This window comes from Corvus cornix, chromosome 5, assembly GCF_000738735.6.
Source record: "Corvus cornix cornix isolate S_Up_H32 chromosome 5, ASM73873v5, whole genome shotgun sequence".
Lineage (NCBI taxonomy): Eukaryota > Metazoa > Chordata > Aves > Passeriformes > Corvidae > Corvus > Corvus cornix.
Genome location: NC_046335.1, coordinates 5,736,840 through 5,760,240, shown reverse-complemented (window position 1 = coordinate 5,760,240; position 23,401 = coordinate 5,736,840). Strand labels below are relative to the sequence as shown.

At 47.4% G+C, this 23,401-nt stretch overlaps 1 protein-coding gene and 1 long non-coding RNA gene across 4 annotated transcripts in view; one reads left to right on the top strand and one right to left on the bottom strand.

Annotated features, from left to right (window-relative positions):
• Positions 1 to 984, bottom strand: part of HIF1A (hypoxia inducible factor 1 subunit alpha) — a 31,059-nt gene extending 30,075 nt beyond the window's left edge. The window contains exon 1 of the mRNA XM_039552669.1: positions 757 to 984. Within this exon, the coding sequence (XP_039408603.1) occupies positions 757 to 791 (35 nt within the window). The 5' untranslated portion in view covers positions 792 to 984. The remainder of the gene's footprint in view (positions 1 to 756) is intronic.
• Positions 1 to 23,401, top strand: part of LOC104687292 — a 65,573-nt gene that overhangs the window by 36,479 nt on the left and 5,693 nt on the right. The window contains exons 2-3 of one of the 3 annotated variants that reach the window (XR_002043213.3): positions 1,310 to 2,584; positions 21,117 to 22,078. This is a non-coding gene — a long non-coding RNA (uncharacterized LOC104687292). Of the gene's footprint in view, positions 1 to 1,309; positions 22,079 to 23,401 lie in introns of those variants that run through there. The other 2 variants (XR_002043215.3, XR_005602008.1) reach the window with 2 other exon arrangements.

The following is a 23,401-nucleotide window of genomic DNA, read 5'->3' as shown; positions in this document are numbered from 1 at the left end:
CTTGGATACAAGGGCAGGCAAAACCCACCTCGAATAATTAAAAGCCGAGCAAAGGTATCGATATCCCTATAAACAAACCTTCTGCAGATGGCGATTACGGCAATTAATCCCCCCACAAAGCCCCATCGCCGGGACCCGCTCACCCGAGCCCCCCGGCTCCTTAAACTTCACTGCCTAACAAAGGCTTTTAAGGCTTTTATTCCCCCCCCCTTCCCCTAATTTGCGCTAACAAACCTCGGTGAATTATTCATACTCCTCAACTCACATTGTCCACCCGCCACCCCTCCACACACCCCTTACACCTCCCCAGCGCGGCTTTTGGGGATTTTTTTTTTTTTAAGCTTAGTATCTCCAGATTGAGAACCGGCCCTTTTCCGCACAAAGCCAGGGCACGGCGGGCTCGGAGCGCGCCGGGCACGGGGCACGATCAATCCTTGCCCGCTCCTGTGCAGGAGCGGAGCAGCCCTCGGGTCGCTCCCCGGCACCGCGGCCGACACCGGCCGCTTCCCCCCCGGCCCCGCCGGTGGCCCCGAGCCCCGGCCCGCTCCCCCCGCCGACAAAATGGCGACGTGGACGGCGGGGACGAAGAGGAGGAGGAGGAGAAGGAGGAATGGGAGAGTGGAGCGCTCCGCGGGCGCGCGGGGAGGGCAGCGGGGAAGAGGACGGGGAGGGGGCGGCGGTAACAAAGCAGGGGGCGGCGGGGGCCGGCAGCAGCGAGCGGGGGGAGGCGGGGGGCGGGCGGCGCGGCATCAGTACCTCTTCTTGTCGGTGACGCCGCCGGGGCTGTCCATGGCGGCGGGATGGCTTCTCCTCCCGCCGGCTCCCTGGATGCGAGGCGGCCGCGGCTCCAATGGCCGCCACGGGGCGCGGGGAGATGGCGGCGCTGGCCGGGAAGGGGCCGGGTCTGGGGCCGCGCGGGCTCAGAGCATCGGGGCACAGGCTGCGGAGAGGTGCGGGCGCCGGCGGGCGCGGCAGCGGCGGCGGGGGCGGCGCGGGGCCCGGCTGCGCCAGTGAGGAGCGGCGGCGCGGCCCGGCCCCTGCGCGCGGGGTCAGCTGAGCGCTCAGCTGGGCGGGGGCCGGCGCCTCACGTGCGGCGCTGTGTGCGGGGCGGGCCCGGGCCCGGCCGGCCCCTCACGGGTCCCGCAGCGCCCGCCGGCGGGGGCTCGGCCCGGCACGGCCCGCTCGCTGCCGCGCCGAGCACCGCCCGTGCGGATCTTGCAACAAATCGCACCCCTGTGGGCACAGCGCGAGGAGTTAGTCCATTTTATTTTTTCCTTCTTTTTTCCTTTCTCAACGTAACTTTGCTCAGTGCTTGACTCCGCTGCCTTTCCCGAAGGTGTCGTAGTACTAGAACCCCAAGACGTTTACAATCATAGAATCACCGAGGTTGGAAGAGACCTTCAAGATCATCCAGTCCAAGCATCCACCTGGCACTGCCCCTGCAGCCCCTAAACCAGGTCACCCAGCGCCTCTCAAGCACCTCCAGGGATGGTGACTCCACCCCGCCCGGCCAGCCTATTCCAATGCCTGACCACCCGAACAGTGAAATTTTTGTTTTCTAGTATCTAATCTGAATCTCCCCTCTCTTAGCTTAAGGCCGTGTCCTCCTGTCCTCTCATTGCAGCCACGGCAGCAGAGACCAGTCCCCACCTCCCTACAACTTCCTCTCTGGGAGTTTTAGAGAGCGATGAAACCCCGCCTGAAACCCAGCTCCCGAAGCCGCTCCTCACAAGACATGTTTTCTAGTCCATTTCCAGTTAAAGGGTTCAGAACCTCACTTTAATTAAAGGGAACAGACAGCTCCACAGCCGGACAGCCCAGAAGGGGAACGGGCAGGTAATTAAGCACATTTCGAGCAAGTTTTACAACTTCCCAAACCCCAACCAAACCTAACAGCAGAGCCGGGAGGCTGGACCAGGGCTGTGCTGAGGCCCTGTGACCCCACTGCCTTCCCTGCTACCCACCCAGGCTGGCCCAAATCCAATGCCATCATCCCAGTGCCTGCGTCCAGTTTTCTCTCCCTCCTCCCCCTGTGGCAAGCCTGGCCTCAGGTACTGCTCAGCTGAGAGCCCCAGGATCTCCTGCTAACCTTGGCTGGCCCTGGAGGCTCCGCAGGAGGAGCTGGACAGGGGACACCTGGCACAGCCCCAGAGGCAAGTGGTCCCTTGGATTAGGAGCCAGGACACAGCCATGGGGCAGCAGGGAGAGGAAAACTGGGGGCAGAGCCCACACATTTAAAGTTAAAAGCCTTAGCTCTGTACTCTTAACTCAGGGTTGTGTGTGTGAGCACTCTGGCGAGGCAGGAAAGGCACAGTTCCAAGCAGAGCGACCCCATGGAGCTCAGCATTTCCTTTACATCTTGTGGACTTTAAGTGACCATCTGGAGCTGAACCTTAGGAGACTACCCAGTTTGCAGCTCAGCGGTAATGATACCTTCAAAAAAAAGCAGCTTTGACAGGCATAAGTGACATTCTTGTGCTGCTGTGTGCTCGTGTGGTGACGTAAGAAACACCTGCAGGGCAAAGTGATGGTGTTTCAGTACTGCACCTTCCTAACACTTCTGCTGTGGATTCCCAACTTCCAGGTAACAAGCAGTTGTTTTTTGCATGCAGTCATGAGTGTTCTGTGTTTGGGGGGGTTATTTATTCATTTATTTTTAACTTCATTTATTTATTTATTTATTTATAAGAAGAAGGATAAAAAGCAGTGTCCATGACATTTGATAGTAATCACAAGGAGTTCCTGTATGAAATGAATTTCTTCTGCCTGCAGCAGTCAGATACACAGAAGAGGCACAGGTGTTTCTGACTCCTTTTATTCCTTCAAGGTTTTCCATCCAAACATGGACAAAGCCCAGCTTTACTTTGCTTATGAGCTGTGACAACACGATAGCCCGTGGCAGTGTGGCTGTGAACTACTGATATTTCTGTTGTTCTGTGCTCACTGGAGCCTCGAGAAGAAAAACAATCTAAGCAGGACTCAACCTTGAGTGTCTTGCATAAGTACCAAGAAGCCCTCCCTAAGGGCTCACAGACAACTTTATCAAAATGAGGTTTAGGCAGCTGAAACATAGGAAGAAATTCAGTCATGCACTGCAGCTGTGCAATATTTCAGTCTGTTCACAGAGTCACCGTAACAGCCCCTAAAGAACTTTCTGGATAAATAGGGGGGGGATCTCCGGGTGGATGAAGAAATGACAAGGCCAGCTCAGTGTCACCTTCCCCATCAGAGCCCCTGGAACACATTGGGGGAGTTTTGGTAGTGAAGTGGTGATAACAGAGGAACTTCCATGCCTTACAGGAGGCTGGTGCAACTCAGAGCAGCCGTTGCAGCTTCTCTAATCTGAATGTGAGGTTGAAGTGGTTCCTGGTGAGCCTGGCACACTTGAAAGTGAAAGCCTCTTCTGCACTTTGACTGCAGTCTCAGTGCCCTTCAAAGACGAAGAGGCACTTGATGTGGTCTGGACCAGGCACTGTCCAGTTGTAACCTCCAAAACCCACCCTACCCTACCCAGTAAGATCTTATTTTCAATCCTGTCACTCTTTGAATGACAATTTTAGTGCCTATAATCATGGGTGTCTTAGGATCCCCTTGTGCACCTTTATTACCACTATCCAAATTCACATACGGTGCAATACGTCAAAAGGGCTTCTCGTTGAGTATTCTCACATGAGGTTCTGATCACTTTAAATCACTTGGGCATAACAGCTCGAGGTGTGTTAGTGACCCCTGAGCAAAAATCACTGGAGAAAAATCCCAGTCTACACTTCGCTAATGCTGCTCAAAAGATATCAGATTTCCCAGCATGTACTGTCTGGGGAGCTGTGAATAAGTGTTGTGGTCTCCTTATGAGACACATTTCTTTCATGCCAAACATGCTTACCCCGAGCTCATAATAAAGAATAATGCTTCAAAACCCAGCTGTGTTTCAGAAGGGTGTTAGTGGAAACTTGTTCTGCAATTAAGCATTTCATACTGTAGTAGTTCTTGAGAGATGTTAAGCAAATGCTCTCCCTTACACACATCCTCCCCTTTATTAAACTTTTGCGTCACTCCTCTGAAATTCTGCATATACACTTTCTTTCCCGCTTTCCCAGTGGCTGATATCAGAAACTTATTACAGTATATGATGCCTCAGTCACTTTTCTTGACCTTTATTGCTGCTCTAAGTTCATACTCCAGCTTACGTTAGAGAACTTCCTGAACACAATGGTGTTTGCATATGACTAATTAGGGCAAATGCTCAAGCTGATGAGTCAGCAAACGGCTCGGCAAGGACAGCGGCAGCGACTTGGCAGCAGAACAAGTCGGGGTGAAGATGTGAGAAGCCTGTGGCTTTGGATCTGTTTGCTGATGAGCCAGGTGTCACCGTGATGGGCTCTGTCGGCATTTACTCTCAGGATCCAAATGCATCCCCATCAATAACGACTGTCAAAACTCCTGACTTCAGTGGGAAGAAATCGGGGGGTTAATTAAGGCATCTTCCCTCCCGAGAACACTGACCATTTCTGAGCAGGGACTCACCAGGCAGAGGGTGTTAAAGAGAAGCTTCATTTATATCTCTGGAGCTGGCAGCTCACATCACAGGGGTGTCACAAACAACCTCAGCACTGGCTTTCCTGGGCTTTTGCTTCATTGTACAGCTTCATTGTACAGCTTCATTGTACATTGTACAGGGAATTAACACTCATTGGTTCAATAATTAAGCTATAATGAAGGGTACATTCTAGTCTATCAATATTTGACAAAAACACCTGTCTTGCTCACAGCGCCACTGTGGAGTGTTGATTTGACAGAGAAATGACACGAGGTCTCAAATGCTGTGCAGATCCAGGGCTCTGTGACACAGGCTAATGGTTGTTACTACAACTTACCGTGCTTAACTTAACTGTGCAAGAACCTGAGATGTTTGGTGGTCAACTCATTTCACAATAGAAAAATGAATTGAAATTTGAATCAAATTCAAACTCAACCACTGGCATTGGAAGCCTAATGCTGCTGTTTCTCAAATACGGAATATTGTCTGAAACAAGAGTACGTGATGGGAGACACAATCTCCCTTTGGCAACTGCTGTTTCCTCTGGTCTTTTCTAACCTCAGTACTTCTCCTCTCCTTCTTGTGCCAAGATCTTGTTTATTTTTCCTTTCGCATCTGCACAATCCACATTTTTTAAACTACGACCACCTCTTCGAGCTTGCTCGGGTCAGTGTACACTTAGGCATTTGGAAATACTCTCTGGATTGTTATTTGTACACAGGTACCCCCATATGGTAACAAATTCTGCAGTATAATAAAAGCACTATGTCCAATTCAGTGCAGTTAGATTTGGGGAAGGATTTTCTACCTATGAAAGGAGTTTAACAGATGAAAACGAAAGGCAAGCAGACACTCAGCAGGCTACACTGTACAGTTTCACCAGTCAGCTGCATCCTGCCTATCCCAGATCCCTCCTGAGCAGATACTGCCAATTGCACAATGGATTTCCTGATGTGGACAAAAACCAGCATGGCATTTTAAATTTGTCCTTACAGAAAAGATGGGTTTGTGGTCAAAGCCCTGAACAAAGACTCTGGGGGCCAAGGTTTGGTTCCAGGCTTCCTGGAAGACTCTATGCGACTCACTTAGAGAAAGGCTTTCTGATTTCAATGTTTTGCCACAGTGCGGAGTGGAGGAATCCACTGCGTGCTGTGCACGAAGTCCAGCTCCCCATGCAGCAAAGTGGCAGATCTGGAACCCTCAGGAAGCAGCTGAGGAGGGAGCAACTGAGACAACCACAACGTAAACACAGAAAAAAAGGAGTGCTGCTTGATCCCATGGCCTTGTCAAAACCAGATCCAGGTTTTGGCTTTCAAGATGTGTCTGTGCTCAGTATCCCCCTCTGGTAACTCCACCTTGCAGTAAGTCACTTGGAAAAAGCAGCTGAAGTCTGGGGGCTAAAGTGCTCTCTTGGAGGTCAGAGATGCTTGTTCAGCTTCTGTCTTGTCCAGCTCAGACCAAGGTTTGGCAAAAACTTTGGAAAATCTTCCCTTTTTCTCTCCTCTGGGAACTGTTTTGATTTAGCCCCATAAGTGCTGTTTCCAGAGGAACGCTTGGAACATGAAGAAGCTGAGTTTAAATCCTCCCACCAAAACAGGCAAAAGAGATTTGGGCAGAGCTTTCCCTGCTCAGAGTGCCTGAACAGTGGTTTTGTGTTCCTCGGTGTGATCCTGAGTACTCCTGAGCTTACCAAGCGCTGTTTTCATGGCCATCTGTCTCACTGTGTGAGATGGAGACACAATCACCTCCTTTCCTCCTCTTCTCTGCTCACACACTTCAAGCACAGCTTTCTTGCGAGGCTGTGGTGACCAGGGCAGCACAGTCTGTCATCACAGTGGGAAGCAGGACACTGGCTGGTTCTCCTTGTGACCCACAAAGTGGTTTTAACCCACATCTCTGGAGCCAGCAGGACACTCCCCATATGCCAACCAGCCCATAACACCTCAGACCTACCGGGCTAGTTTTACTTTCTTCTTTGCACTGCTTCCCTTTTGAAGGCACTACAAACACAAGTGAAACGCTTTGAGGACAGGGAAGGAAAGCCAGACGAGCAGCCAGCAGGAGCAGCGTGAATGGGGTGACAGTCTTTGCATAAGTTATAACCTAGAGCAGAGGGAATATGCCTTTCTCAGAAGGAGTGGTTTCAATTTCATGCAGATTTCTGACTCCTACAGCTAGTTATGATCCGCAGGAACATTCAGAAAGAGTTTTCTTTTTCCTTCTTTTGATCCTTTTCATCCCTCCTACAAAGACCTTTGTTATTTTATAGCCTGGACCACAAGTTTCTCACACAGAGCAAGAAAGAGTCCAAAATAAATTAAAAGATGAAATTAAATGGACTGCACTTGTAATGAAAAGGTAAAGGTGACCAAACTCTTTTACCTGATGCAACATAACGAAGTTTCAAATTCTGATTGAGTTTTTTCCTGGTTTGACATTAAAACACACTTTCTTTCCAATTATACAGTTTCTTAAGTGTTTCTGCCTAACATTTCCCCAACTTGGATCTAGCTAAAAGACAAAGGGCTTGAGGTTTTATTTGTTTGTTTGTTTGTTTTCCCAGCAACACAGTAGAAAATGCAGTGCAAGCTTTAATGACTATGTCTGTTTTAACATGCCTTTTGGAGGACTGTAGGCATTTATGGGGGAACGAGGTAATTAACATATTACTTGGGCATGCAAAGACAAGTTCAAAGCAGCTGTCTTTCTTCTCTTGATATGGCAACACAATCATTAAAACAATGCCTTCTTATATCTTTCTTTTTTTCCTCTCTGTGTTCACAGACCACTCAAGTTGCTTGTTTAAGTCAAAGCTTTAAGAGCTTGCCAAATTTTCTGGACCAGTAATTTCTGTCTCTAACACACTGTTCCCTCTTACTTATTTGAAGTAGCAAAATAAAAATCAATACCTCAATCCCTTTAAGGAAATGTTGAACTCAAGTGCCCCCATAATCTCATTTCAGCCTCTAAATAAATTACTTCTATAGTACATCCATTTTTCTTCCAAACTTTCCAGATTTTCCACCTATTAATCTAGAACCTTCATGGTTCTTCACATTAATCTCACCTTCACGGATGTGGTGAGAGGTGGGTTTAGCTGATCCAGCCCACTGTGAGAGGTGTCAGGTACCCCTGAAAAATCTGGGAAGCATAAGCAGATGGAGGAAGGATCCTGTTGAGACACTTCCTGCCATGCAGAAATCCAGGTGGGTAGGTGAGGGGGGATGCCTAAACCGGTGTTTCTAAATCACAGGGTCAAGGAGCCGATTGTTGCTCTAGGCAGAAACAAGCACCCTGCCAGCTTGATAACAACAGAGCTGAGACACAGATTACAGTTCCTTTAATTTTCTTCCAGTTAATTAAATGATCAATTGCAGCGCTGGCTTTCAGCCATGGCAGTGCCAGCTGAAATGAGCTCTCCAGCTTCTGAGAGGGTAATCAATAGGCATCATTTGCAGCAGCGATGTAGGGCTTTATTTTAAAGCCAAATATTAAGATGCAGAGGCAACATACTGCTCAGCAAACAGATCTTCAGCCCCCAAAAAATTCCCAGTGAAGAATGGCACAAGTATTTACAGCTTTAGCTTGCATTGTGTTTTCACTTCTCTGCTTACCATAGACTTCCTGCATGACCACAGAAAAAACACTTAGGTCCAGATATGCAAAAGTATCCTGGCAGCTGAGATAAAAATCAGTTGGACCTAGATACATAAATACTCTGTGGATCTGGTCCTTTGGAAAGGAGACTGAGTTCTCCACTTAGGAACGGTGTAATAGATACTTTCTACCAGAACTGCAACAACTCCTGGCACAAAAAGCCAAGGCCAAGTAAGAGCTGAGGTTGGGCAGTGACTGAACAGCTCCAGGAATCTGGCCACAAAGCAGCATCTGAGCATTCTGCCTGGTGTCTTCTCCTCAGTGCTACCCACCTTAGCCAGCAGCAAGAGAGACCAGCATACCCTTTGATGGCTTTCCAGTTGTTTCTTGGTTCAAACTCTCCATTCCTTTAGCTGGAGATGCTGTGGAGAGCAGGAAGGATGAAGTGTGAGGCAGTGAACAAGGACCACCAGTGCTGGGTTGTCAGAGCACTTTGGCAGGTGAGAAAATCAGAAAAAGTAATATAATGGAGGCATAGAATGGGCTGGGGGCATTCCTATATTGTTAAGGAGGAATTAGGCAAGGTTCTGGTAGGAACTAATAACCCCAGCATTTCAGAGCCCAGGAAACCCCTGGGTTTATATGCCAAAAGATGTCAACACAGGATGGAAGGAGTTTGCCAGGGAACTGAATAAGCAAAATTCAGAACCATAATGACAAAGTTGGTGCATCAAACCTCACTTTACTATCTTGAGATCAAGTGTTAAATAATGAAATGTTCATCTGTAAGAGGCAACTCATAAGCGTGGGAAACAAAGATTTGTAGGAACTTGATCTAGATAAGAATGACCACAGCCCTCACTGTTTTCAGAACCAAATGAAAATTTGTTTATGCTGACTGCTTTTGCTCAGGGCAAGCCTTTAGCACATATAGGTATTCATGCACTCAACAGAGAGAGACACACGAGCTAATCAATTTTTGTTTTTTGGAACAAGAGAAAAAGTTGGTTCATGGATGTAATTTTCATTTTTAGTTGAGAAGCCCTTGGTTCATCATGAACAAAGCACATCATCAAAAAAATGGATGGCAAGGGGAGAAACCAGTTAAATTTCATCACCATTTCGTGACTTTATTTTTAAAAATGCAAGAGGATTGTAGCAATAGCATCTCTACTACTCATTTATTTTACTAGAACTGTTACGCAAAACTGAGAGAAGGCAGCACTGCTGCAATCTCCCCCAGGTAAAAGCAAGCGTAGGCCTGAGTACAGCAGCTCGTGGATTATTGATAGGACCAGCAGCTGAACAACTTCTCCCAAAGCAGCAGAAAAGAAATCTAATTGCAGGAGTAGAGCATGTATTTCTGAGAGGGAAGGATCCATTCTGGTCTAACAGGAACACTTTTGAAAGGTTTTAAATTCATATAAGCTTGAAAATAAACAAACAAAAATCAACCCCTTAGGGAATGACCTCAGTGACATCTGAGGCTCCTCTCTAGCCAGCCTGGCTGGCTGAGCAGTGTCCCTTACTTGGCATCTTGGTGTGACCTTTCTTCCCCACAGGTATGTGCAGAGGAGGGGGCAGAGCTCGTGTGAGGTGTCCCCAGTGCACCACACCGCAGCAAAGGCAGGGACAGGCAGCCTGCCCCGACTCTGTGGCTTCTCAGTGGAAGAGATGTGAAAACACAGCCACAAAAATAAAACCCGATAAAACCCACCCCTTTTCCCCTCAAAATAGGCTTGGCTCAATCCAAAGGTCATTGTCAGCCCACTGACTTCTTCTAGATCACATAGACAACCTGTCAGCTCCTCAGGGATTCAGTCTCCAAATTCACAGATCTGTGAGGTAACCACAATCTTCCTAACAGAGATTTTTTACAAACAAAAAGTCCCTCATATGTTTTTACTCCATCAAGAAAAGACAAGTAGCTTGCATCATACAACTTTTATGGTTTTTCCCTGCTAAGCAAACTCATGTTAAAAAAAGGCTGAAAGTGACCTAAATGAGCAAAAAACTACCCAGGAGCAATGTTTATTTTGCAGAACAGAATTCTGTTCAGGAGCCCTCATTAATGTGAAAAGTTTCCGCATGACCTCAGAGTTTCTGTAGCCTGTGAGCGTCCTGCAGCCTCTGCTGCATGTAAAGAAATGGTAAAGAAATTGCTGCTGCAACCCCGTGGAGAGAGTAATGAAGTTCTGTCAATCATGTCTGAGACAGCACGAGTGGTTTATTTTTTAAAATAAATTATAAAACCGCACATCTCAGTGCAAGAACTTTAATGGTGCAGATGGATTCTCACCTGAAAAATGCTGCTAAGCAGAGGCAGCTGCTGGTCCCAGGGCTGTGGCCAGTGTCAGACACATCCTGAGGTTGGATGTGGCCACCTTCAAAGTGCTGAATATCAGTGAAATCAGGCCAAGCTCTTGCTGGCTTATAGGAAGGGTATGAGGAAAAAAATAATTTCCTGGAGTTAGCCAATTTATCAGACCAGAGAAAGTCCATAATCTCATCGATTAGCATCTCTTGTTCTGTTGGCCCTCTCTAATCTCTCCTGTCTGGGCAACTCCTCCCAAACACCTCATTGCTAAATAGCAATTAAAGCATAAGTACATTAGCAAGTCCATATTGTAAACTGGCTTGCAAGCCACACAGTGCTGCCAACCCTCTCCGTGGCAGTGGAGCTCTGCCTCATCTCTGGCCACTTTCCCGTGCTAGGAGTATTGATCCATCCCTCTCAAACAACACCAGAGTTCATGTCCCGCTGTAACACCATTTTGACCTTTAGGAAGTGACTGCAGCTTCTGCAGGGCAGGAGGTGTTAAATGGGGCTGGGTTCAGGTCATTGGCCCTGTTCCCAGGCAGCTCCTGCTCCAGCAACTGCTTTTTTCTCTCCACTTGACCAGGCCAGAAGTTGTCCTTTCTCTTTTCAGATGATGGGAAATGTTCATACTCAGTCATATATGCAATGGCATTTTGCAACTCTTCAGTCAGTTCTCTCTGCAGCACTGACAGTTTGCTCACAGAGCCCATCAGGCCAGGGAAACCCAGGGCTTTCAGTAGCTTATCTCCAGGAATATGGGGATCAGCCATGGAAACCTGTCTCCATTTACCCTGCTGGGTGTGCAGAGGAGCTGGGATGGGGTTTGTGAAGTTGAGGCAAAGGGGTTTTGACAGGAAACCATTGTCTGGGGAGGGAACCAGGTGTGATAACCCCTGCAGATGGGGACTCTCTCACTGCCAAATTGAGGGGATGTGCATAGAAGAGGGGAGGACAGGCAGCAGGAAGGCACTGACTCCATATTTCCCCCATACACAAAATAATCTCTGTTTTCCCAAGTCATCTCTGTGATGTTTTGCTGTGGCAGGGTCATAAGCAGCAGTTTCCCAGGAATTAAATGGGACACTGCTCCAAAGCACGTTGAGTTTGACTCAGTTTGCTGATGCTGCTGAACACACGAGTTTGCGGGCAAGCCGTTCCCCCTTTGCTGCTCCGTTCCTTCTGCATATCAGCATGGCCAAGTTCACTTCCCCTGTGGTGAAACAAGGAGCTAAAGAGTTATTTTAGAGTCCTGAAGACTTGTGTGAGAGCATGGTGAGGGCCTCCTCACTTGTTTTCATGCCATTTTGGTGGAGAAGCAAATAGCCAAGCCTAGAAAGAGGGAGGCTTTCCCAGGACATCCTTGGGGGTCCCTGAGCTCCTGAAGCACACAGGGGATGGGTAAAAGGACAGAAGTGGCCCTAGAGCACAGGGATGGTGAACACATGACTCAGCCATGAAGTGGTTTCAGCAGAGGGATGGTAATGCACAAGCAGCAAGATGGGAGCCACCAGCACAACATTTCCTGTTAACCACACACCAGACTTGCGTGGCTTTCCAAGGAAAAGATACCAAGGAGGGGAAACAGGGATCTGCTGAGTAGCCATGGCTTGGTCCATGCTAAAACCTTAGACACAAAAGATAAGAGAGGTCTGAGTACACATGAGAGCTGCAGCAGGAAATGAAACCTAAACAGGGGTAGAAGCAGGGTGAGCCCTGCAGAGAGGCAGGAGAGAGCCCGCAGTCTGGCAGAGGTCTGGCAGCGCTGGGAAAGTGCCCACCAGCCCTGCACAGAGCTCCAGTCTGAGCTGGGGCTTTCCCAGGTGGGCTCTGCTTTTTTTTCCTCTCCAGCAAAGGGGATTTTCGTTGGGGCAGTGATCCTGTGCAGGGCTGGCTGTGGGGCAATGCTGCCATCCCTGTTGTGAGTTACTTTAATAAACACTCTCTGCCAGCAGCCTTTTAATGGGAGCTTTGCCTCTGGAGGATGTGACGTGTGGTAACAGTCTGTCTGCAGAAACACTTGCCCATCTGTGTGCAGAGAGAGGCCAAACTAGGAGTTTTCTCCTTATTCACACATGCACAACACACAAAAGCGGTGTGTTTTTAACCTAAAACTTGAATGTTTTTGTGGAGCACGAGCACGGCGCTGTCAGATGCTGGGGGATAATTTTTCTCTCCATCACACACAGCAGGATCTGCTGCCAGGCTGCCCCATAGTAGCTCGGAGTGCCTCTCTTTATCCTGGTGGAATATATTTTATGCTTCCCAGCACTTGGATTTACTGAAGTCCAGTACTTACAGAAAGCCACCGGATATTAAAAAAAAGCACTTGGATTAAAACTGTAAAAATGTACAATGTTAATAGCAGCACTGATTTTTTAAGGAGTTAACATGTGGAAAATAGAGCTGACCGCATTTCGTAAATGTTTAAAGGATGAATGGTATTTTGTGGCAAAATGCTTTTTACTGGCAGGTGGGGAGGGAGCATCTGAGGCAGAGGGACTAAATGACATAAATTTGTCTTCCTGTGTATTTTGGAACATGATTTATTTGTGTCCATTGACATGACAGCTTTTTTTGGTAATTTCTTCGTTTCCCAGCAAAGAAGCCTTAATCTCCTTACTGGAAATTGTACTATTTATGCAGAAAATCCTGCCCCTGAGATTGCTTGAGATCATGAGTTATGTAACCCAAACAGATGGAGCTGGAACTTTTTTTTTGAATGTCAATTCATATTATAATCCCAACGGGCTGCAATCATTTATCAGCTCATTTGTAGCATAGAAAAAATAGACTGAGGATTTAAAATGGGCATTTAATATACACTTCCACAGGAACACTTATGCCAGTGATAAGACTGTCACTAAATACCAACAGTAATAGCACTTATTACAGACTTTCCTCATTCTTATGAACACAAGGGCTCTGTGTGACACACACAATAGTATGGGCATGATATTATGACCCTCACCCTGCCACAACATGTCTATGGCTGTATTTACCCATTGGATAGATGAGTTTATCTGCAGTGCTGGTCTGAAGTCAGACCTGGGAGTACCTGGGAGATCAAAACTGGTGAATAAGCGGGAAGGGAGAGGCAGAGGAGAGCAGGGTTGGAGCAGTCCAGGGCAGGGCAGTCAGTGTGGGGAACCTGATTAATGCTGCCTTGTCCAACTCTGGAGCAGTACTAAGCCTTGTACTGATGAATCACCCATCCAGCTGATCACGTGGGTGCACTGTAAAAGCCAATATATCATACACAATACCTAGCTTTAAATTTCACATTTGCTTAATAGTCCTTTTGCTAATATGGTCAGGCAGATAAAATCCTAAAAGGCTCAATTACCCTTGCAGAAATCTTATCCTTTTATTGTTACTAATGTGGCTGTTCTCTTTTCATGGGACTCTGAATCAAGACCATAGGAAAAAGAGGATGAAAAGGGATGGCAGGGAAAGGTAATAAGATTATTCCAAAAGAGAATTAATATAAATGGAGTAGCTAGGTGTTCTTAAAACTGACAAGGGCTTGATCAGATAAATTTGAGAGGAAGAAGAGAAAACAAAAGATTAATTTTAACACAAATATCATGTTCTATCAAGGTGAAGTTTACAAGGGCTTAGAGGAAAAAAAAGCTACTGCATTTAGATACAAACTTAGTCCCACCACATTACTTTTACTCCATTCTGTGGGAATTCCCACTGTGACACATTTGCATATTTGGGCCCAAACTGTAATCTAAGGCTCAAACCACGACAACGAGCTTTGCTAGAGGAGAGCTTTCAGTGCAACCACAGAAAGCTGAAGCAGAGCTCCTGGCATGACGCAGAACTTTCTGCAAAAGCAAAAACAACACCAAGGGATGATGCAGCTGCCAAGGCCGGGTTCAGGGGTCTGTGCACTGAGCTTGACCCCCGTAGACCTGTCTGTGTGATGTGTTCAGGTGTCACTGCACAACCACTTGGTTCCAGCAAGGGGTGTAAGGTGGTGGAATGGGCTCTGGGCCAGGGAATGTAACAGAGACCCCAAGACCTGGTCTGTCTCCAACACCCTCTACAACCTCTCCACACATCTGTGGAGGCATTTAACTCTTCTTGAGACTGTTGCGGTGCTTGCCCTCTGGGTTGTAATTCCCAGGGATGTGACCCAGGATTATGGCAACAGCTCAGGCTCCATTGCAAGACCAAACCTTACCTTTTGATCCCATCTTTCATTTTGCTAAAGCTCAAGCACTTCCTCTGGGGAAAACTTTCAGGGGACCAGCCTAGGAAACTGAGCCAGAGAGCTGCTGGCAGCCAGGCATGTCAGCATCAGCCCTTGTCAGGTCTCACCACTGACAACAGATCTTACAGTGAAAATATTTCTGAACAGGACAGCAAAAACCAAGTCAGCAGTTAAATATTTAAATCTAGATGTGCTTATGGTCTCTAAATTCTCCCATCCACTCTAGCTTCACTTTTTTTCCCCTTCTCATATTGCTTTTAAGACTGCAGAGAGAACAATATATTTTAGTGAAGCATCAAGTGATGGAGATTGTTAAAATATGGTCTGACAGTAGAAGGAATTACAACAATACAAAGATAGGCCCAATATAGCCAGGGGAGTGCCATTGCTTATACACAATGCTAAGCAGCACCTTGATCTCCTTTCTTCTGGGCTGGGGGCTTTACCTACTTAGTACTACTAATGTGAGAAAAATTTAAATGAGTTTTTAATTCATTCTGGATCTTGGCCAGTTAATTAATTTAGTTAGATGATTTTCTATTAGCCAAAAAACTTCAAAGATCCCATTTTTCTTTCCCCCCCCCTTTTTTTTTCCTCACAAGAAAAGTAATGAGCTTCTGCTTGTAAATATATGTAAATGTTTACCTGAGCAGGATTTTGCTCAGGCTTATAAAGCGTGAGCTTTCTTTAGAATAGCTTTTCCCTGGATGATGTAATTTACTTGACTGGGTATTTTCTATCCTTGCACAACTCCGTTAGTCGATCTAAGCAGATTAACCTAAGCACCAACCTGGCACTCGCTTTGCCAAACAGTTATTCAGTGCCTTGCAGAGAAGGACTGTTATTTTGGGGAGGCAAAAGAATCCCTTCTGTGTGCCTGAGATGACTTTCAGATGGGTGTTAGTCTGTGTGTAAATAGGTCTGAAAGCTCCAAGGACTGATGGGCAAGAGGAGCCAGATAGTGTATTAGCAGTTATGTAATGGGAGCAGCTCTAAGAGGAGAGAAAAATGCTGTTTTCTCCCCATTGTTGCAATGACAGTTGAGAGTCAGATGATTTAAAGGGCATAGAGAAGGTTTTAAAGAGAGCATCCACAGCCCTGGTTATGTTCCCTAAATCTTCAGCCCCACAGAGTTCTTGGTATCAGAGTCTGGGTTTGTGGAGGATGGGGGAAAAAAGAGGGGGCGGGGAGAAACAAGGTTTATTTTAGCAAAAAATGATTCTCATACAGGGGAAGGGTGACAGACTGAGGGCTTTCAGGAAATGTTTTGTTTAAACTGAAAGCACAGAATGCGGGAAGCAGATTCAAGCCATCCCCACAGCACGCTCCAAAATGCTTCAGCATCACCCGGTCAGTCTGCCCTTAAGGGCGAGATAATTACAGCTGTGCTGTCTGAACGAGGGATTTTTTGGTTCACTGATCAAAAATCTTCCTTGAATCAACTTGACATTTGACTCCCTGTTTTTGTTAGAGTTTTGGGGAGCTCGGCATTTCCCCTCTTTTCACTTAAAATTTTTAATGTCATTCAGGCAATGTTCAAGAAAACAATTTTTCATTAGAGCTAGGGAGATTTTAAGGCAAAAAGGCATCATGGGTAATTTTGTTATCATAAAAGTACTTCCAAAATTCAGCTCAGATAACTTGTTCACCCCAAAACTGCAGGCCCCTGTGGTGAAATTTCTTTCTGCATTTCTAGTGAGCTCTGAACTAATACTCAATTTCTCAATATTCCTGCCTATTAAAGACATACATTTGGCATATCCAATCACATCTCCCTCTTGTGGCTACTTCCCCGGACTAAAACGACCTGCTATTTACTTGGCATTATATAGGATTATATGGGTTGTACCCCATTTTCCAGCCCTGAGCTCTGCCGATGACAGTACGTGGGTGTTTGAGGGGCTACATCACCATTTCCAGACCTGTGCTTCCCAAACAAGATGTCACCAACCCCCTCTCTGAGCTTGGGGACACCAATATCAGACTGGAGGGTCCTGCCAGCCCTGCTCCAACCAGCTCATCTTTTAGACAAGCCAAGAGAGTTGTTAGGAAAGAAAATGCTTCTGTGTCTGAGTGATGGGCAGCTGAACAATTGTTTGTTTCATCACACAATCCTGATGAAACTTGGGCTTTATAAGGAGTTTTGCCCTCTTGAGCCCTTGTGGAGATTTCCCCTTAAATTACAGCGTTTTGCTGCTCCCCACTTGGGTTTTACAAATAGCTGCTTTTATAAGTACATTTATCCTCCTGCTAACGGTTTCACAGCAAATGATATTTCATTTTGATGAGAAAGCTTTTGAGCTGAAGCCAAATTGCTGCAGGCAAAGCAGATTTTGTTTTCCTACAGTTTAATCAGTAGGAAATTAAGAGGCCAATATTGTGTTGCCACAGACGTGGAAGCAAGCAGCTGCCTTTGCTTGGGTGAGTTTTTCCTCTCCTGCACTCCCCAGGACACAACCAGGAGTCAAAAGCCACACTGTCTAACATAAATCCAATGGTCTCAACCCTCGGCCCGTGTAAATCAGCATTGCTCCACCAGGAGCAGGTTTACAGCCTTTGCATCAGTCAGCAGGTACAGAGCATCCCTCACAGAATAGCCTGTGATCAGCCAACCTCTCTCATTTGTTTAAAATTCAATTTTATGTTTTAAGAGAAAATTGAAGGCGTAATACAGATTCCTGTTTGTGTCCTTGCCTCCAGGGAAGGCAGCTCCTAAGCAGCTGCTGGCAGCTGGTCAGACAGTACGAAAATCTACTGGAACTCTATATATAGATATTTTCATGCTGTCTGGAAGGGTCAAGGGTTTGCTGCTCCAAGGGAAGGTGTTTCAACGCAAGCATTAATGCGACATTCTATTTACAAGGGGGTGACTCAGCCACAGAAATATGTGCCTTTTATCACACATTTGTAACTCAGTGAAAAAACAAGTTTAGGGGACTTCAGTGTGCTTATTCCACAGCTCAAATTGTCCATCCAAAAGATGTTTATCTCACAGGTTTTAGCTAATGTCAGACAGTATGGACTAAATGCTTTCCAAGCATATGGATTTTCTGTGGGAAATGCAATACCTGTGTTTCTGTAAAACAGACCCCGCAGTGTGATTTAGGTGATGGCTTCCCAGTACATGCATGAAAAATGATGAGGGACCTGTAAATTCTGCAAGGATCTGTCCCCACTCAGTCTCACTTCACAGCAAAAGGCTTGCTATACATCCAGCACCCATCCTCGGGAGCGAAAGCTCCTCGCTGGGATGCAGAGTGATTCCAGAGGAGTTTTCTTCGGTCGGCACAGAGGAATGCTGCCAGCAGCCGCCCTGCAGGGCTGGAGCGCTCGGACTTCTACCCGGGGTCATCTGAGGCTAAGAGCAGCGGGGGCCACGTTGGCTCAGGCTCCTCCTGCCCTCTTCTAATCAGGATCAAACCAAAACTCATCCTAGTGCCGGGCCTGGCCCCCCTGCTTCAGCCCGGGGCGGGGGATTTCCACCCGCTTTGCCGGGTTTTTAAGGGGAGACATCTGCGAACTCCAGCTCTCCCCGGCTCTCCTCGTGTTCGTGTTGGAGCAGGCTCAGCCTGGGAGACCCGACGGGCTGGAGCCGGGAGCGGGGGAGCAGCCGGGAGATGCCCGCACTGAATGGCTGTGAAAAAACCCTCTTGAGAGGATGGCACCGGGCTGTGGCGCTACCCAAAGCCAGCTGAGCTGCCTCCCACCCTAAACAGGTCCCCCCACGCCGCCAGCCATCCCCTGCACAGCATCCAGAGCCCGTGGCGGGGCTGATCCGTATATTCAACAGGGAAGGAGCATCTTCCATCCCTGCCCCGGCGTTCAGCGGCTTTCCTGGGAAGGCAGCTGCTGGTAGCTCATTGTAGCAGAGGAGGGGCGGCATGGAAACCCTTGTCACCCTTCTCAAGGTTTCCTCACGAGGAGAGTCAGCACTTTATCATATCGCTGGCGGAAACCATTTAGAAGCTCCTTAATTAGCCCGTGGTGTCAGGCAGTTCCTGTGCCGGCGGCTGGTTGGGTCTGGGTGACACCACAGGCTTCGTTTTGTCACATGGAAAAAGTTTTCGTGTAAACCACAGCAAAACCGTGTGTTTGCCTGACTACCCGGCGGGCTGGGGGTACAGCGAGAGGACGTGGAGAGGGGGCACTCATGTCACACAGGATTTGTGTGACGTCCTGATAGAGAGCGACAGGCTCTGGACGAGCTGGACTTCTGTAGGTCTCACCTCTAAAGCATTCTCAGCTGCCCAGCTCCCTGTGCCACGGCTGGTGGGAGGAGGATGGCAATTCTTCTTGGAGAAAAGTTACTCAGCACCTGAAATGACCATTCCACATCCTGCCGCACAGCTCACAGCCAGTGAAGACAGTCTTCTTCTTTTTTCTCTACCTGAAGTCTCACAAAAGACTTTTTTTGTAAGCCTCTCTACCATGAACTGTGCCCTGGGTACCATCACTGCAGCAGCTCCATCTCATCCTCCTGCCTCTACCAGGGCTCCCAGCCACAGCACTGGGGGACTGAGGGTCAGATAAGGAGCTCTTATCCATTTCATGCCAAAAGTAGAGGCTGAGCTAAAGCTTTTTAGACACTAATATTATTGTTTAATTAGGTAGCTAACTGAGCTGTTTACTCAGATGAGAAACCTGCTTCCCATCTGGGAAATCTACCTGCTTCCCCCAGTGTTTGGGCCAAGCCCAAGCAAAGCCAAGCTATGGCTCCCCAGTTAGAAGGAGCACCAAATCCAGAGGCTCAGAGACTTCTCCTCACTGCTCCCCTCCTCAGGCCTGTGCCCCCCATTCCTTATTCAGCCCCACGTGTTGCTCATCCCTCCCAAAGCTGCTGATCCTGCCTGTGGCACAGCTTCCACCTCCTCTCTCTCTCAGCCCCCAGCACACCTCTCCTCCCACCTCCCCAAAATCCTTCCTCTGGCATGAATATGCATCATGCAGCTTAGGGCTTTTCCTTAAACACAGGGGTGCCCCTGAGTGCACTCCCATCTGCTGTTATGGATATAAAAGCAGTTGTACAGATGTATGAGCATTCATGTGAATATGGTCATATATTACAGGGAATTGTTCCTCCCAAAAGTGTCCAGAAAAGAGCAATCTGGGACTGCCTGTTGCTGATTTTTCTCATCTTTACCCCCACACATACAGGGGAGACTTCCACAGGCAATAACAACTGGAAATAGATTCCTGATGAAGTCTAAATTAAGAATATTTTCCTCTGCTTAGGCAGGCATTTGACAGTGTAATTCTTAAATAGACTTTATTGCTATTAAATTTAATACCCATGAAGGATTACATATCTGCTTCTTTGCAAGTCTGACAGGATTAGGAGAGTGGTGTCTGCTCAGTGTTCTTAAAACATCAAACACTAACAAAGCCCTGAGCAAGAAACCTTTTCTGAGGGCTGTAAAATGCCAAGGGTCTGGGGAATTGCAGTGTGCCAGGAAATCGGATGGAGTGCCCTTTGAGGAGCTCCACATTCCAGCTGCTGAGGCACGTGGTGACAGAGACACAGCCGCTGTGCCTGCACCCAAATACTCCAAATCCTGCTCCCTGGCACTATAAAAACACTGGCTTCAAATCAGGCAGCTGGCTGGAGGAGCAGGAGCTCACACCCCTTCTCCAAATGCTGAGAAACTCTGGGATTCGGGGTGAAAATTCTATTTGCAATATTCACATTGCAAGGAATTAATTGTTCAGAGTTGCATTGTTTGTAATGATCTTCCTCTTTCACAGAGATATATATGGAAAGAAGGTCAGTGCCTCTACGGATTTGTAATGGGGATGTTAAATCCTTGTTAGAGCAGGAGGCACAGGCCAGGATGAGATGAGCCAGGCTGCCTCCAACCTTCCTGGAATGGCGAGGGATTGGCACAAGGCCCTTTTAGGGCTCTGTCTCTTTAAAATGATCCTCAGTTTCTCAAAAGAGGCTGAAAGACAATATTGTTTGCTCTAATTAATGGCCTCCCCAGCTCAGGCACCAGCCCTAGGCAAATCCACCCCAAAAATCCCCTGGAATAAACACTACCACTTTGATGATAGCTAGGAGGTGACTTGCCTTGCGTTACAGTAAATTGGCATGTGGGAAGAGCAAACCAGCCTCGCCACTTCCCAGCTCCCTCTGGAAAGCTCCTGTGCAGCCTGGGATCCTCCACCCTCCATCTCCAAGGAACTGGGACAGTGCCCTGCGAGTCAGAGCCATCCCTGCCAGGCTCTGAAGGGCCCATAAGCACCATATGTATAGGTACAAGGAAGCCTATTTTTGGTTCAGCTGCTGTTAGGGTGACTCCAACACCTATAAAGATGGATTAGCTTTGGATATTTCCAGGAATAAGGGTTTGGCACTGGAAACCCTAGAAAAAAAGCACTTGAATTAAAACAATGGTGGGGATTTCTTGTATTTGTATTGTACTATTGTAATATTACTATTGTTACAGCTCTTGGGAAGGGAGCATGCATGGCAGGAAGGCTGGAGGCACCTTCACAGGCAGAGCTGATCTGCAGAAGGTGAATGACAGCAAACAGCAACTCCTGACAGGCACAGAGAGGATTCACCCACCTCCAGCACGATGTGATAGCCAGGAATCCCTGGAAAGCTCATTTTCTGCTACAAAGGGGGAAGAAAGAAGAGATTAGAAAAGAAAAATTACTCTAAGAGTTGCCTTCAAAACTCCAGTAGCACATTGAAATGTAATCTCCGATTACTTCTTCACCTCCAGAGCTCAGCTCAAATTCCTCCTAACTGTTTCCTTTAGATCAAAGGCACAGAAACTTGAAAAAAAATAATAATCAAAGCAGCAAACAAATCATGAAGGAAAAAGGGCTTCTTAAAGCAGTGAGTGAGCCAGGTCTCCATTTGCCTAAGGAGAGCCCACAGACAGAGCCTTGCAGTTGCTTACTAAGAGATGGGGTCACATGGGAAGGCTCTCGGCTAAATCCTCTGCCCCAAAACCCACATCTAGGCTCAGGTGAGCCTGGTTTAAAGCCTTGCTTCCAAACCGAGCTGCTTGCACTGAAAAACAGCTGGGGGCACAGGAGAAAATCCGGAGTGATTGCCAGGGGCTGGGAAAGGGGTCAGGCACCTTGCCAGAGGTTCCCAGTGGCTGAACCTCACCCACAGTTACCCAGCCCCAATTAGCCTAATGGGAAATACGAGTTTTCATTAATAGACTCCAGGGTGGGAGGATGTCACTGTGTCACAGGTTTGAATCATCTGCTCACTACGAGATCACAGCATCAGTCAAGAATAAATATTTCCATCCTCATCTCAGATTAGTTGTCATCAGAGGCTGATGTGAGTGCATGAGGACCCACAGCCATCTAACATAGGATCACAGAATCACACAATGGTTTGGATTAGAAGGGACCTTAAAGATCATCTTGTTCCAACCATGCTGCCATGGGCAGGGACACCTCCCACTAGACCAGGTTGCTCCAAGCCCCGTCCAGTCTGGCCTGGAACACTTCTAGAGATGGCGAGTCCACGACGTCTTTGGGCAACCTGTGCCTCACCATCCTCACAGTCAAGAATTTCCTCCTAATATCTAATCTCACCCTGCCCTCTTTCAGATTTAAAGCCATTCCCCCTTGTCCTTTCACTCCAGGTCCTTGTCTAAGGTCCCTCTCCAGCTCTCTTGTCAGCCCCCTTTATGTACTGGAAGGTGCAATAAGGTCTCCCCCAAACCTTCTGTTCTCTAGGATGAAAAACCCCAACCCTCTCAGCCTGTCAATATGGGGCACAGCAGGTTTTTTCCCAGATGGCCTAGTGGGAAGCAGCCCTCAGAATGCGTGGGTAATTCATTACCAGCCCGCAGTAATAAATGCTGCACAGCGTATGCATTCCTGACGCGGGACTGATGGGTCTGGCAGCGAGCAGTGCACTCCTGGGGAGTTTCCTTTGCATTAAGTGCTTTTGACACTAATGTTGGTGCCTAAGCAAACACATTAGGATGACTAAAACACCCGGGCTGCTAGGAATCACAGAGCACACACTGGAAATGCATTGGAAGACCAGGACCGAGAGGAGAGCAATGTGCTTTTGTTTTTAAGGCTGGCCTTTGCATGGGTGTATTGGGTTCTGTGAGGTGCCTGTGGGTGAGACAACGACACTTCCTCTCAACACTCCTTTGCTATTTATGAAGCAGACCTAAATATTCTGCATTAAAAAGTCACATAGGTGGATTATGCTCATGTGAAGAGTAATTGGATTTGATTGTGCTCTTTGCTGATACAGGAAGTAAACCCACAGCCTGCACTCAGTAGAATTAGTGTTGTAAGGATGGCTAAAAGGAGAATAAATTCAGCTTCATTGCCCATATTTCCCAGTGCTACCGCACAGCACTAAAGGTTTTGTTGCTCAGATCTGCAGCCCAGATATTCTCATTTGGAAGAACCTGAGATTCCAGGGATTATAAAGGATGTGTGGGAGTACTAGGCAGATCTCCATGCTGAAGATGAAAAAGACTCTCATAGAAGTACTTCATGGCCTTTGAAACAAGAATAAAGCATGCAGGATATTTTTAGCAGCCTGCCTGCATTTGCCAACACCTGCATCTGCTGATGGCAGAGGCTCCCCAGCGTCGACACTCAGCACCTCTCGTTGCCACTCCGCTCTGGAGAAGTGATATAAGAAAAGTGGGAAACGACATGCTTGGCTGAAACAGGGAGTGTACCCCTACTAAAGGATCCCTGAAAAATCACCTCTGAAAGACGTCAGGGACGA